This window comes from Bactrocera latifrons, unplaced genomic scaffold (assembly GCF_001853355.1).
Source record: "Bactrocera latifrons isolate USDA-ARS-PBARC rearing strain unplaced genomic scaffold, ASM185335v1 scaffold_166, whole genome shotgun sequence".
Taxonomy (NCBI): domain Eukaryota; kingdom Metazoa; phylum Arthropoda; class Insecta; order Diptera; family Tephritidae; genus Bactrocera; species Bactrocera latifrons.
The window spans coordinates 415,519-432,578 of record NW_017535141.1 but is presented as its reverse complement, the minus strand read 5'-3'; the positions used below and the strand labels follow the sequence as shown (position 1 = coordinate 432,578).

Genomic DNA, 17,060 nt, shown 5'->3' with positions numbered 1-17,060 from the left:
YGCAAGTGGGCGTCCACCAGCCACATTGCAACATCGTTACTTACTATAGCTTAGTTTTTCCGGTGCACACTAACATACAGACACAAGTACAGTTAAATAGCGCAATATATGTACACGCTTGTATACAGATGCAGCTACATTTATGTGCTCGCTTAAACTATGTATTAAATACTAAGATGTCATGTAAGACGGCATTGTTCTATTCATATCCGCTGTAAGTTTGAAATTTAAATATTTCATTTTTTGGAGACAGCATTTCAGCATTTATTCAGTTAGTTATGGCAATTTAATTTTCATGATAGTAGACATTCGCTTAGCACTTTGTCTGCATTTTTGATCACTTGAGAGTACAACTTAATAAACTAGCAATGCGATATTCATTTGCTGCTTGAGTTCAGAAAATGGTTGCCAAATTGTAACTTTGCTTTATATGCCATATTTGAAAGTTCCAAGTTTTTATTTGGAAACAGATACAGTTATATGATTTAGAGAGGTCATCGTCACAGTTTTTTTTTTTTTTTGAAGCTTATACAATGCAGTAGAAATTTAACTTCAACATCTATACTAACTCTTAATCGCATTTTAAATTTTCGAATTTCATATCAATGCGGGTTACTCTTGTCATTAATTTTCTTTAAMTATTTTTTAATAATTTCATATGGCAATAGARATTTCATGGACAATATCTTAAAGTTCAAATCTAGTCCGGTTCTCGGGTTCCTAATATTATTTTTATCTCTAACCAACTTCATAAAAAACGAAGATATTGACTCTATGAAATCACATTTATCGAGAGTACTATTACGAAATTGAGCGTGTTTTCATCCAGGAGTTTAATCATTTTATAAAATTTATGTTTTTAATTTTCTATCAAATTCCCAAGTTCTACATCTAGATAAATTTATACATATGTATATGGAATACATCAAGCGGAATATAGAAAAACAGTTGAATGCCTAATTTTCAGAGTTTTTTTTAATTCTAAGCATAACAGCCCTTAAATTCTAAAAGTAAGAGAATAATGAACAATTGGGGAATTTTTAGATTAATCACCTATCCATTGTCTATTAACTTCGAATTGAAAATGAACTGAAATCACCAATGGTTTAAAATATATATTCACTAGAAAATGTTAAATTACAATTAAGAAAGATAGTTTGAGTTTATTTCTCACAACAGCAGCTACTTTTGTTATATTTGAGGGCCCTTCCCTTAATAAGACTTTGTTCATAATTCTTAATTTATTCTTCCAAATCTATTCTATCTTCCTCTCAAAGTAATCACCCTTGGTCCCAATACAGCTGTGTCAACGTTTTTTCAAATCCTCGAAACAGTTGTTAAAGTCAATTTTCCGAATATTCACATTTAATGTCTTTAATAGACTTAAAACGGTTTTGAGTTTGCCCAGAAGTCACACARAGCAAAATCACGCGAATTCGATGGTTGCCGCACGATATTAGTTGATAATTTGGCAACAACCTCACGAGGAATCAATGCAGTATTCGAAGGCGGAATATCGTGRTGCAAAAACCAAGAGCTTTMGCCCCATAATTCCAGCCTCTTTTTGCCAATARCTCCACGCAAACGACGCATAACTGTCAAATAGCACCACTTATTGACAGTTGACCGGTCGGAAAGAATTAGAAGTGCACCACACCTTGATAGTCGAAGAAAATTAATTTTGGCCCGYTTTGACGTGTTTTTTCGGCTTCGGCYCCACCTTTGCCACGCGATTCGGCCGATTCCGTAACGCAAGCATATAGTCAAGTCTCATCGCTAGTAGTAACATATTTTTTAACACCTTGTTAGTCTTGTGTCTGTGAAGTTAACGTGACGCTTTTTTTCGAAATAATTAAGTGATTTTGAAACCAATTGTGCTTTCACTTTTCTTAGGCTCAAATGATTTTCACTGATGCTCTCGATATTCTAACGATGATAGTATGATCTCTAACTGTTARGAGTTGATTCTCTAGCACCAATTYCTTTAATTTATTGACTGTTGGTCATAAGTTGATTTTGATGGCCATTCTGGACGTGGTTCGCCATCAACGCTTTCTCGACCCTCTTTTGATAATTTGTACCAATCGCTGTAAACAATTATCAAAATTATCTGAACGTTTGGACAGCAGAAATTCGATGCTGCACACAAATTGTAAGGGAACTCTTGGTCTAATAWTTTCACTCATCGTAAAACTCGCCKCATGCACTTTGTGTACTTCAGAAAGACARGCCTATACTAAACACTAATTAYAATTTTGATKTGACATTTGACACATATATCACTGCCAGTCATATCAACCTAAAAAACAAACAACAGTAGTACACAAACTTTTGAAGGCATAACCTTTGAAATTATATTTAAACTAATTTCTTTCTAAGTCCAACTTCAGAAAGAAGTATTAATGATATTTAAATGTCATTGATTTTAGATTAGTAGCTTTGTTGATAAAACAACCTGCTTCTTCCTCAAGTCAACTGTGAAATTTCGAACCATGCTTTTAAATTTGAATTCCAAAGCATTCAATCATAATTTTTGCTTCTAAAATACATATACGGTACAGATTGATGCATGGAATAGCAATATAATCATAAAATACTCTCTCAAAATATCACATTTGGTATGTATTTAATGCTGAATTGTATCTTCACTTCAGTTTAGCAGTTAATCTTAAAATGATGACCGCAATATTGCCTCTTAACCGAATAATTGGACGATGCAATGGGTACGTTAGTATGGCAGTCTAAAAACATTCGATTTTTGGCTTTCAAAAAAGAAGTAACTGTATACATTTTTGTTTAATTTAAAAGCTACGTTTATACATATTTATATTTACAATAGACWCAGTAAAATTTTTTAACGAGAAAATTAACAACTTTTCAGATTAGACACGATCTCCGACGGCATTARAAAAGTAAATTAGAACTTATTGTACCTACAATGTCTTCCGATCAAAAAAGTCAGAGAACTTATTGTCCCTATAATGTCTTCATATCGAAAAAGTGTCAAAGCTAGAGCGCTTTGAAAATAAAGCTGAAATTTACTTAATATTTTGGCCGCTTTTGGAAAGGATGGAACAAAATATGCAAAAAAATAAACAAAAAAGCATACACACAATCAAAAAAATATATAGTGATCGTATCATTAACTGCAGCAAATTCGAAAAAAACACTGCTCGGGGAGAGTTCCACTAAAAGATAAACTGATGAAGCTGGTTGAACTGAGCGGCTACATGTTAGAAGGCTGTAACGCAAAAATATTTCTTATATTCAAGTAAAAATTTTGTAATGGTTTTTGGTTTTTAAAGACAGTCTATACCATACCATAACGAAATATGCAATTTTTTGAAATATCGACCTGAAATTTTGCATACTTCCTGTTTTCCCGAAGCAGCTGCTCATGTAGCATAGAGCTGTCATACAAACTGAGCGATTGAACTGAAGTGCTTGTATGAAACAATTTTTTATTTTAATATTATTGATATTTTATTTTGCTTGTAAAAGAAGTTTCTGTACTGAATTTTGCTCAAAGACGAAAGTAATTTAGAGTTTCTCGTTTACATTGKCTCTGCCGTGACACATTCGCATTTTTTGGCAAATCGTTGTTTAGCTGGCAGATATTTTATTATGCCCGTGCACGCACATACAAATTTGTTATAAATATTATAGGAATGTATGTACCACTGAAGGGATATTTTGCGCTGCTGATAGGCGCAATGTTGCCGCACGTTTATCAAAATGCCATTACGCCACAGTATCTTACTSTACGAAGCGAACTTGCTACAATTAAAATTGTTGTTGTTATGACTGAGTGTCGCTWTTGCTGTTGCGCTTACCGCTGTTACTGTTGTTTGTTTACGTTGTTTATCTGGCGCTGCGGTGCCGACCTTCCTTGCGGAATCACTTGCAAATCCACAACCGCACGTCAATCAAAGTCTCATAAATTTGTCACCGCAAACAAGAAAAATTAAAAAAGAAAACAACGAAGAGGCACACAAAGCACACAAAAAGGGGGCATGGTTGCACAACAACAACAAAGCAACTATGCAACGCCGACGCAAGCAACGGCAATTTAGCAGCACTTTCGCATACATACATATAATATGAAGTATGTGTGTGTAAACAATAACAATGACGTGCACAAACCAACGCGCAAACACAAACACAAGCACACAGACAAATRTGTATTTATTAAATAACAACGSGTTGCAATGCCTTTTGGAAAAAGCCTGACAATCAGCTGTTTTTGATGAATTTTCGGTATAGCGAAATGCCGCTATTGTGTTTTTACTATACTGTCGCCGCATAGTTGTTGTTGTTGTTGTTTGCGCGGCAATTTTCACATGCGACGCTGGGATGTTGCAAATAAAAGTGCGCAATGACATGAAAACAACGACGAAAAATTGCAGCATCATCGTCGGCGGCGGCAGCAGCACCAACAGCCARCAGCCAGCTACACAGTAGCGACAACAAAATGAATGTGAGGCAAGAATAACAACGGCTACCGCCACCGCCGCCAAATCAGCGAAGTAATTTTTCATTTTCCTAAACGAAAAATTGAGGAACAACGAACCAGCGAGACAGCCAGCCGGGGCAACAGTCAGCGGCCCAACAATAAAGCGTCGGCAATGCTAGCTGCGACCAACTAACCAACCAGCCAACCGACAATACAAAACGAAGGCCACAGATGTTGCTGCTGGYGCTGATGCTGTTACCGCTGTCGCTAGTGTTATTATTGTTGTTGTTATTGCATTTTATTMTTGTTGTTATTATTGCATTTGTTGTTGTGGCAATGTTACCTAAATATCGCCGCCACCGCCACCGCCACGCAAAGTCGGCAGAGAGAGCGAGAAAGAGCGGACACAGAAAAAGCTCGATGAAAAATTGCCTGGGAATATGTGTTAACCGCTTTTTAAACTGCCACTAGGACTCGACGATGTAGACGGTAGTGTACAACAACAATGGCAATACGAATAAATAGTAACACTGTTTGACCGAGCGACGGTGAAAAAGGACTTTGTCTCTAGGATCGCCATGACAAAATACATACATATGTACATAAATATAGACCTAGAGACTCTCCTTGTTGCGCGCGTGCTCAGCAACTAAAAGTGAGCACTCACGGGGGCGCGTATCGAGCAACGCGCCGAGTTTCGGGAAGCCGAATTTGCTGGCACATAAGATTAAATGGAGTAACTGTGAAAGTTTCGGGGTGCTACAATGTATATTTACTCAGTCACTAAATGTTGTGAGTGCATTTTGCAYGAAAAGGGTGATGGGGCAGTAAGTTTGGCTGGCAGGCGGGCAGGACTAAGAGCGTACGCAACACAAAGGAGTGTGAAGGTTTCCAACGTGCTAACAGAAAATGATTTATTAGCAACAAATTTGTTAGTAAAATTTGCTGTTGGCCCAAAAGTTAAATGTGTCACACACTGCCGCCGTCGCATGCCACACTGACAGCACTACAAAAAACGTTCAGCACTTTTGCGAAAGTGGCGAACAGCTGTTTTTGGACGACGATAGAAATTAAAAAAAAAAAATTTTTTTTTTTGAAAATAGAAGACACTCGATACAAATTTAAAATTTAAAGAGAATTTTAAAAACAGTTCCAACGCTTAAAATTAGCGAGCGCTAAGCATTATATAAGCGCGAAGCTATAGTGGGTGGGGTTTGATGTCTTTACAATCCCCGCGCCATGCGTCTTCACGACGCAGCGCAAAGAAACAGTTGACTCTTACAAAAAATATAACTTTCGAAGGCGTTACCTTTTCTTGTCTACACAAGCACACAACAGCAACAATAACAACGTACAACTAAAGTACATAAAAGCAACGAACAACAACAAACAAACAGCGGCTGTTTTGTCGGAAGACTAATACGCGCACACAAGCACATATCAGCACACACATACACACACCCATGAACACTTGTACTTGTACAAAGCCAGTCGTCAACCGACAACTGCAAGAGCAACGCTAACGACAACGACGAAGACAGACAGCAACGGCAACAGCCCTCAGTCAGCTAAAGCGACAGCCCCAGCAATTCATAGTGTGGCGCAAGAAAAGCTAGGCGTCTGATTTGCAGAAAGAAAAATGAGAGGAGCTCACAAATCGGCAGCAGCAGCAGCAGCAACAGCACAAATCCTGTCTCTTATACACATCTAGATGTGTATAAGAGACAGCCCTCAGTCAGCTAAAGCGACAGCCCCAGCAATTCATAGTGTGGCGCAAGAAAAGCTAGGCGTCTGATTTGCAGAAAGAAAAATGAGAGGAGCTCACAAATCGGCAGCAGCAGCAGCAGCAACAGCACAAATCCCTCAACATCGCAGGGAAAATTAGTGCGGACCAGTGATCGGGTTGTAGTAGCCCCTTCTTGTAGAAGTTTGCGAGCGAATGCAAGCGAGCGTACTTCTTTTTTGAGCGCTTTTTGACTGATATGTAGCATTGCAACATGTAACAACAACAACAACAACAACAGCAATGCATATGCAACAACAAGTGCACTGCAAGGAAACGGCAAGCGTAAAGTTTGCTATGTCTACAGTTAGTAGAAGAAAAGCTGTTACAGGAGCTTTTATAAGGATGCCTAATTTGCTCTAAAGTTCAGCAAAAGTGCTCATATTCTGGATAAAATCGAAAGAAAATAAAAACAAATATATGTTTATTCGAAAATTTCAGTTCTGGAACAAAATTGTTGCCTTTAGGGAGTTTTCCTAAGGATGCCTGATTTTCTCGAAAGTTCATCGAAATTGCTAATACTCCAGAAAAATCGAAAGATAATAAAAAATACAAGTATGGAAAATTCGTCGTTAAGGATAATTTTTGTGTGTTTSATACATTTTTTTGAGTAACTTTTGCTGAATCAAAATTGTTGCCTTAAGGGATTATTTTTGCGATTGGGGACTTTTTTAGCAACATTTTCCGGTATCTCCTGCCAGAAGTTCGGCGTAGAACTGAAAAATCTTGCTTTGTTTTAACCTGTTTGCTGGATTATATAGCATGGATTGCACAATAAAATTTTCTGAATAAATTTTTAATYTCCTTTTTCGAAAAAAGCTCCAAACCGCAGGTATTTCGAATAAAAAATTTCGGAATGGACTTCTGAAAACAATTTTTCTTCTGAATAAACTGTAGTATTAAAATTTTTTTTTCTAACTTTTGCATTTTAAATTTTTCACTTTCCAGCAAAAATTATTTATGATTTTCAAATATTTACGAATATTTACAAATATTGGCTTAGAGATTTTAAAGGGAGATTCCATAATAAATTCAAGTTTTAACTATTTAATTTAATACACGAATCAAAAAAWATCTGGCAATTATTCCGAAATAAGTCACATAACCTCAAAACTTTCAATTATTTCGCTAATATCCAGGCAATGACTCAATTAACTCGCTTTAAAAGTCCTTTAAGTGAGTAATGAAATTTTGAAAAATTGCGCTACTCTATTTATTATTTATGTGCATTTATTTATTTATTTATTTATTTTTTTCAAAATAATCCATCACATTTTCGCCGCTCCATTAATGGCCATAGTGAGTGGCCTTAAGTTCGCCACTGAGCGGCGGAGAGGCGCAAATGCACGTAAGAAGCGGAATTTAGCGAGAGCAATAACGCAAACCGCACTACACGGCTGCTGGCTGGCTGGCTTGCGGTGAGCGAGTGAGTATTGGTTATTTTATTGTTGTTGCTGACAACATAGCTAGCAATGGTGTTGATGAAAATGATGAGTGTAATGCTTACACCTGAATACAACCAGCACATAGACGTGTGTGCAGTGAATTGTAGAGCAACAACAATAGCAGAAAATGCTACGCGACATGCTCGACTAACAACACAGCAATTGCAACAACAACAATAATAATAATAAGAGTAGTGTGCAACAACAGTTGTGAGCACGGCGAGCATAGTTAAACCCACCCACCGACCATTCAGCGTACAGCTCACAGAACAGCAGCCAACATTGCAACAAAAACAACGCAACAACAAAAGCACAACAGCAACAACAAAAAGAACAAGTCGACAACGATGTTGGCCAAAAGACTGAAAACCGAACTGATGCAAACTGCCACTCACTCAAGCGAATATAACAAATGGGATTGGTTTTTGCTGATTTTCAAAGCGRGGGCGCGCGCGGCGTGTGAAATGTTAGTACACATWGGGCAGTTTGSGGGTGGGGGGAGGTGTTGGTTGAAGCAGGTAGGCCAAAGAAGAGTGACGCACGGCAAGTAAGAGTCAWAGTTGGCAAAGAGCGATAGAGCAATGCGTGCGCGCCGCACCAAGCATGTGTGGGGGTAGGGGAGGTACATACAAACACCCACAGATATATAACAGTATTTCATCAACATGATATAAGCCATCTCATTTCAGCTAAAGCCAAATAAATTTCAAATGTTTGCGCGAAATGCGACGATGTCAATGCGTTGTTGTGCGGGGTTGACAGACAAAAGCAGCAACAACAAGGCGGCGATGGAGCTAAGTTGTATTTCTACTCAAAACAGCGCTACAGTCAGCGGGCAGCCCAACCTGTACGCTGTTATCACTCCCGCTTGCTTTTGGGGCGATGTGCTGACGAGCGCTCTTCGCATAATGAAGGGCGCATGAAAGGTGAAGGCGGCACCAGTGGCTGCACTACAGTCAAGAAGCAACAACAGATGATGGAGCAGAAATGTAGCAAGTTCAAGATGTGTACATATGTTAATATGTATTGAGTAGAGGTAGCAAGATTACGACTCAAGTGCTTGAGAGAAGCTCGAGTAATGTATGTCCGAAAATAAGAGCTTCCATAAACAATTCGCACTGGAGCGCGCAGAACGTTTCACAAATAAGCGAAATATTGTGGGGATGCGTATTCATATAACAACAACGGACAACAACAATTAAGTGTGTTTGGTGTGTGACAAGTGAGCGCCAATATCGTATATTTTGCTTTTGCTTTACCTTTTCACTTGTGGGCATGTCACAAGAGGCGTACTAACAAATCAGTCATTCCTACTTTTATGAGCGCTTCGCCGCTGCAGCGAACGCGCTCACGAAAGCATATAAAACCGTGTGGCTTGCGCTCTTTCAACACCAATGCAGTTTTTCAGTATTATTGATGGCTAGATAAATTCGCCGCTTGCTTTAAGACGCGGCGAATTCGCTGTAGATCTTAATTTACTTACACTCTTTAGTTTGCCATTTTCCTCACGTGTAGTTATGTGCGTTTTGCTTGATTACCTCATGCTCTTCGCCGCATTTTGCTTTACGAGCACTCGCTCCCAACCATGCTCTTCGCTGCCGCACATGAGCGCACTACATTTTCAATCATTCAATGCCTCTCCACCGCTGCTATTTCCACTGATATGACGACTGTTTACCTTACAAAGCGGCCGCTACATGCTTGCTACTCTTTTTTCTTCTTCTTCTTCGTAGCTTCTTAAACAACTACCACCGCCACGCATGCTGTCGCATTCACACACGCGCACCTTGCGCCTAGCGCGCACTCTTTCGCACCATTTTAATGGCACAATTGTTGCTCTACTCGCATTGCGCCTGCTTGCACTTGAAACGCGCTATCCGTTAACAGCGCTACGGCCGTTCTTTCTTTCCTACASTGTCGAGTCATCCATCTAGCCATCCATCCATCTGCTGCGTACGCTTGGCTGGTTGACTGTATGTTGTTGTTGTTGCTGTTCATGTGCTACAGTGCCGTTGTGTTGCTGTGGTGCGCTTGACTCGTACACACATTTCGCAAGCTAGTGTTGTAGTTGTTGCTGCACCGCTGCCGCTAGTTTGATATACTTCATAGCGCTGAGTGCGAGCGCGTTGTGCTCGTTGTTTGTGCTTGTGTGCGAGTGTGTGTGTTTATCTGCCTATCGGAGTGTCGTCGGCAGCGGCTATTATTTACCCCCGCCAAGTGTAGTTGCCGTTGTGATTGACAAGCCCAGTGTGTGTTTGCCTTCGAAACGCGTACAACGTGTGCTGTGTAGAAAGCGAAATATAATAAGCGTAAATTTCCAATTCATTTTGTGTGCCCAAACAAAAAATCGCAACAATAACAATACGAAAATTCTCTACTTTACAATTGCACACTCCGCAACGGTAACGTGTAACGCGATTTAACGGTAAATAAATAAATAGTTTTGAAAAATTGCAACAAACACGCGGCATAAATTCGTACATTTCGTTCAACTTTACAAAGATAACGGTTTATATTAAAAAAAAAAAAAGCTAAAACAATTTTTGCAAAATATTTTGCATATTTCTGCTACATCGCATCAAATAAAATAATTTACAAGTGTGTGGCAGTTGCGCGCGCCTAAAAGTGCATCGAACGCCGCAAATTGAACGCTGCTGCATTGCCGTCGCTAGTGGAGCGTTTGGCATGCATTAGCAGGACTTTTGCAAGAACGACAGGATTTCGACGCAGCGGGCGCTCATAAGACGCACGGCCGGACGGACAGTCGCCATTTCGTCAGCCGCAGTCAGTTAGTYGGCGGCGTGTAGGTGCGCGTTCTAAGAAGTGCGCCTTGTGCTGCAGTTAGCGTGTGTTTTCTTCAGTCGATTTTCATGAGTGCAGCAGCAGGTCGCGCCGAGTTAAACAGGCAAGCCGCCAAGCAAGCCAGTCGAGAGCAGACAACTTAGCCGCAGAAAACAAATCATTTGCTAGTTGCTGCTGCCACTCTACGCGCGAATGGAATACAAAACGCAAATTAAAGCTTAAACAAATTAGATACGAAATTGTAAGGATTTCGCGCAAAAATCKGAAATTTAAAGTTATGCGCGAAAAGTACATTACAAATACAATAAGCTTAAGCGTGTAATACAGAAAAAAGAAGAAAATAAGAAAACAATATTAGCCTGTCTGAGAAATGTGCTTACATTTGATTTGTGTGTGAAACTTTTAATTTGCCATAAACAGTTATTTATTAGCTTACATTCATTTGCGAATTCATCCAATCGCTGCTTGGACAAAAAAATATTTTTGTTTTTGTTGTGTGAAGAAAACATAAGTTTTTTGTAAGCGCCTTTAGCACTTCCAGCCGCCATGTCAGTTAGTGAAACGCGTCGGTAATTAAAGTGTGATAAACGTGTTGCATGTCGTGTACGTCGCAGTCGTCGGTGAGAAATCGTGAAAAACAGCAAAACTGACCATTCATAGTGCAGCGCATTGCGTGAAATTTACAATAATATAATTTGCTTATGCGTTTTCTGTAGCAAAATAACAACAACAAAACACAACCAATTATTTTACATAAAAATAATAAAAGCAAGTTAAGAAGTAGCAGTTTAGAATTGTTAGAGGAAGCAAGCAAATTCCTACAAAGCTATTGACTTGCAACTCGAGCGAGCGTACGATGTCGATGAAGCTGTGATATTTGTGAGCATATACACGCTAACAACAACTACTACTAAGGAGGGCGTGGCAAGCACGCCACCGATGTACTAGAGGAATTTTCTAAAAGCAAGYAAACAACAACAACAAAGAAAGGCGTTAAAAATTTTACCTACAACACAAAAGCAACTTAACTTTTCCACGGAAACTTTGTATACGAGCAACTGCAACAAAAACAACGAGTGTTACACAAAAAAAAAAAGAAAGGAAATAAAAAAATCTTAGGCGGTATTGACAGGCCAGTAAAGCAAGCAACAAACAACAATAACAACTAAAACAAGCAGCTAGCGCTAAAATGTATTTATGACAGCTGCAACAATATATGCAAATAATAAAAACCATAATAAGCAGGCAAAAAGGTAYGCCAGAGATTTGCGCTGAAGTCAAATGTCAAGCCGCTGAGCAGGAAAGCAAGAAGCAAGCAACCAACAACAAAAACCAATCCCGAAGCAATCAAGTATACTAAAACGCAAAATTATATACGAGCACTAAGCGCTAAACCAACAAAACTAAATATTAATTGATAAAATTAAATGTAAAGGAATATTTATTGCAAATACAAAACAATATACAAGCATTGTATACGATTTTAAAGCAAATTTAATTAATTACAAATTAAAATTAATTATAAACAACAACAACAATAACAACATTCGAGAAAGAGCAGAAACTCCTCAAACGGCAAAATTAGCAAAATAACAAAAACAAAAAATACAACACAAAAACAAAAAATAAAACAAAAAACAAAAACAGTTATACACAACAATCAACTACAATACAAATATAAAAAAATATATAAAAAGTGCACCCAGCATATTTAAAATAAAATTATTAAAACCTAAATAATATTTTACTTGCAACAAAACTCCAATATATGTATGTACGTTCCGTCGCGTTTTACCGTCGCGTGTGTCGTTCGAGTTATCTCCAAACCACCCACGAAACAAAAATAAATTGCAAACAAATGTGCCTGTGTTGCAGTAAAATTRCAAAGTATTCTCAAAATTAGAAAGAAAAGAAAACAGCAGTGTGAACCAAAAAAAATTTGCATGAAACGCTTGCAAATTGAGTCGAGAGTGTTGTGTGCCGTAGTTTTGCAATAAAACTTGAAACAAGACAAAATAACAAAATACAATTTTCATAAACTACAGTTAGCAGCGCCAATTAGTGGACTTGCGAGTCGGCCACCACATCAAGAAAAGCCCGCAACAGCAACTGCAACCAAAGGGAAACAACTCGGCAAACGTTGCATAGCGCGTGCTGCTTGCAAAAGTGGCACAGGTCGGGCTGGACATCGCTCCTAGAGCATTAATGGCTCAACCTAGGGTAAGTAAAAATTGTGTTAATTACAGGTAGTTTATTTAGTTATTAAAAGGATAGAAATTAGACATAAGTGTCAGGATTTGGTGTTTGAAGTCRGGCTGCAGTTGCTTTTCTGTGCAGTGTCGCTGCCACCTAGCGGCGGTAATTTTGTATGATGTTGAGAATTTAATGAATTTACCATTATTCGTTTAGTTGTGTGCATATTTTGGTTGAGTAGCGGAAAATAATTTTTTTTCACAATTTAGTTGAGATGGAGAAGGAGCATTTGTTTATCATAATTCTCTTGATACTAAATATGGTTGAAAAATCATTTTCAAAAATATAAAAAATTAAAGCAAAAACACAAAAATTGCATTGTAAATGCATGAATAATTGTTTTACGATGTAATCGTAGCTAAAATGTGTTGTATATTCATTACTAAATTTATCAGATTTTTAAAGTGAGTTCTGTAAAATGTGCAAAATGGCGGCGCTTGAAGTAATTACGCTCAAGAAATTAAAAAATAATTAATTAATATACATATGACAATTTAATGCAGAAAAATTTGAAAATTAATTTCAATTTTTTTTTTTACAAAATTTTAGAAAATGTGCTTTAAAGTTTTTTATTACAAAATGTTGATTATGTGTTTTTAACATTTTTAACTAATTATTCTTGAAAGGAAAAACCTGCATTCAAATATGAAAATTTAATACAGAAAAAATTTTGAAAATTTGTTTTAACATTTTTAATTAATTATGCTCGAGAAGATAAAAATGCGTTTAATAAAAATTGAATAAAGAAAAATTTTTAAATTTTGAAATTATTCTCGAAAAGATAAACATGTGCCCAAATAGGAAAATTTACTACAAGCAACTTTAAATATGTTTTTTTTCAGATTTTTTACCAAAAAATTGTGTTTAAATTGTTTTCACACAAAAATTTTGAAAATGTGTTCTAAATATTTTTTAGAAAAATGTTGAAAAAAGGATTTCAAACTTCTTTTACAAAATGTCACAGTAACAAATTACATAAATTTGCCAAAATAGTTTCCATATTTTTATTTCTCAAAMATTTTATTCTCCATAAATTTTCTGAAATAGTTTTCATAATCTTTTTCGCAAAAAATTTACATTTTTAATGCACCAGCTTCTTAAAATATTTGTACTAAAAACTTTAACCAGCTCAAGCGTCCGTCCGTCCGTCCGTCCGTCCGTCCGTTTATCCATAGCTACATAAACAGTGATTTGCACTTTTCCCCAAACTATGCCAAAATATTTAGCGCAAATTCATGTGTTACAAAAAATATTAACGTCATCATTTGCATCACGTTAACCGAGTTTTCGATTGTTAAAAAAGTGCTCAATGAAAAAAAAATTAAATGCTTTGCTAATATTTGCACAGCGCTGTTAAGTGATTGAGTGAGTGGCTTTAAATGGCTTCATACTTTGGCAAATGTGTATATGCGCGTGTGTAGCTATGAATTTACTAATTTTAATATATTTAGTCAAAATCAAAGATAATGGCAAAAGTGTTAAAAAAAAAATTGCGCACTAACTGATCAGCAAATGTCAGAGGCGCTTTTTAGGCACGTAAAATGTTGCTTTTCAATAATATTTATCATTGGCTTGCATTTGCACACCTTCGCACGTACATACAAATGCCCATATGTATATGTGTATTGCTCCTGATCACGCTGTCTGCCTGGTCTGGGCAGCTTATCATCTGCCTTAGCTTGCTAATTCCACTTGCTTTTCGCAGCGCGCGGCATGACAGTTGATAATGCGCGCATTGACAGTTGCCAWGTTGAGGTGCTGAAGAAAGTTCGCACCGCTGTCTGCACTATCTATTATATACATATACTTTCATTATATACTCGTCTCTGTAGCATATAGCTGCCCAATAAAGCTAAAATGTTTGATGAATGCAGTGTTATTAAAGAAAGTTAAATTAAGAAATAAGCAAAAAAAAGCGCCGTTAGTCACAGCTGAGGCGAACATTTTCATGCTAACCGATTATTTTGGTTGCTAATTACACTTTTTGTTAATTAAAATATATTGAGGAAAATAAAAATTAATTTTTGCTTAGATTTCTAGCAGCATATTAGTTGAAGAATACTGGATGTTCTTAATTTTTTCGTTTTTTTTTTTAAATAATGTACTAATAAAAAAATATTATTATTTTAATTTGCTTAAATCCCAACATTTTAGTATTATTTGTTTATTTTTTAAATTTTTTTTAACTCAACCAAAAAACCATACAAACTGCGCTCWTCTCATTATGCGATTAAATGTGACGTRCAAMAAAGTCGAAGTTGGCGCAAATTAACATTTAAAACTGTTAATAAATTAGCAGTGATGTGCAAAATGGCGGCGGTGTATTTATGTGCCCCTCACAGCTTCATGCCGCCCAGCTGTTGGCYGTATGCAAAATAATTCCTTTTGTTTGCCTTTATGCCTACGCGCCTTGCAGCAAAACGTGATCGGAAAATTTTCCAATAACTTTTTGAAATGTGAACTAATAAATTTTCGTACGAAATCCAGCATATAAGCGTCAAACGGATTTGCATATGCAGTTTGGAAAAAAACTATATGTATGTGGCGCATAAATTCAAAAGCACTTGTTGCCTTCACAAACCTTTTCATATTCAAATTTCGGACTCGGACGTTTTCCAGCTTTTTAGTGCATTTTCTTAAATTCACGTGTATTTTTCTCAAATCCTCTTATTTATTTAATTTTTTTGTTGTCTTATTAACGCCTAGCTGCTAAAGTCCTCTATTGTAGTGTAGTATAGAGTTGTTTGCCTAAGAAATTAGCGCGTTTCGTGCACAAAAAAAAAAAGAAAATAAAATAAAATAAACCAAAATTAATAGAAAAGTAAAAAAAATAAATGCTGCTCTTCTTTGCTGGCATTTCAATGTGGTGCAACAATGAGCTTGTTAATTTTATGTGGTAACAAAATATGCGTTCTGATATGCTTTAAACCGGTACTCGTTAGCGTTTSTTGTTGCAGGCAATGCTGCTCCCCCGCCAACGATGTATTCATTAGCAACCGCTGATTTGGTGCTGAAACGGAACAGATATATATTTTATTACTTTTTTACAACTTTTTTTTTATGATTTTTTTGTAGTTCATTGTTGTGCGGTCAAAAATTTTCTTTATAATTTTTATTCTTTTTTATTTGAATTTGATGAAAAGTGCAGAAGTTGCAATAAAAAATTATGCCGTGAAAAAAAGTGTGAAATAGAGTGCTTTGGCCAGAAATTTGCCGCAACTTCTTAATATTAAAATTGTGTTTTAATTTCAATGTGCGAAAATCAAAATCAAGTGATCATATTTATTTTTCACAACACGTCAGGTAGCACTTGGCGGCTAGCTAATTTGTGGTTTTRCGTTTTTTTCCATAACTCCAATAGTGCTGACAAAAAAGTGAGAAAAGTTGTTGTAGTTATTGAATTGCAAAAAACATTGTTTTCGTTTGTAATGAAGCTAGCATCAAAAAGTTTCCATACAAGAACGTGATTTTGARCTTTTAGTTYGTATGGCAGCTATATGTTATAGTGATCCGATCTGAAAAATTTCTTGRAAGRTTGTAGTGCTGTTTATAACAATACGCTATGCTAACTTTTGTGAAAATATCTGCTCAAATAAAAAACTTTTCCTTAAAGGGATTTGATTTTAATCGCTCGGTTGGTATGACAGCTATATGCTATAGTGATCCGATAACGATGACTGCGACAAATGAGTAGCCTATTGAGTAAAAACGGAAGTAAGTAAAATTATAGACCGATATCTCAAAAACTGATATACTATACTAGATCGCGTCTACACAGACGAGCAGATATTTATGATGCTTTATATATACATATATTTTATAGGCTTGCCGATGTTTGCTTCTGTATTAAAAACATCCTGACAAATTTAATATATACTGTTCGGGGTATAAAAAAGCTAGTTTTGAACAAATCGTTTTTTTTCTGCCGCAATTATGTAGAAGCTTCTATATAACCCACAAATTCATTTACCACTCTTCATAAAAATGATATGTAAAACACATCAAAAGATGTAGAGTTTTATAAAAGTCACAAATATTGATAGAGAAATAATAAATAATAAAGGAAATCAAGATAGTCGCTCTCCAATCTTGTTTTTGCAAATCTGTTGCAAATGCATCACTTTAATCGCAAATATATTGTTTCATATATTTCCACACATGAAGAAATTGTATAATAAATAATATAAATTAATGAAAAATAGTAATTTTTAAAAAAATTTGCACCAATTTATACATATTTCTTATGTGGCAAACAAATTTTGAAAAGATGTGTATAAGAGACAGATTTACGACAGCTGCAACAATATATGCAAATAATAAAAAC

The 17,060-nt window shown here is 36.4% G+C and overlaps 1 protein-coding gene across 1 annotated transcript in view; it reads left to right on the top strand.

Moving 5' to 3' along the window:
• Nucleotides 1-12,192: 12,192 nt before the first annotated feature.
• The window catches only part of LOC108966610 (homeobox protein homothorax), a gene marked incomplete in the record, with an annotated part of 311,261 nt that continues 306,393 nt past the window's right edge, over nt 12,193-17,060 (top strand). Inside the window, 1 exon segment of the mRNA XM_018929605.1 lies at nt 12,193-12,703. Coding sequence (XP_018785150.1) covers nt 12,689-12,703 — 15 coding nt within the window.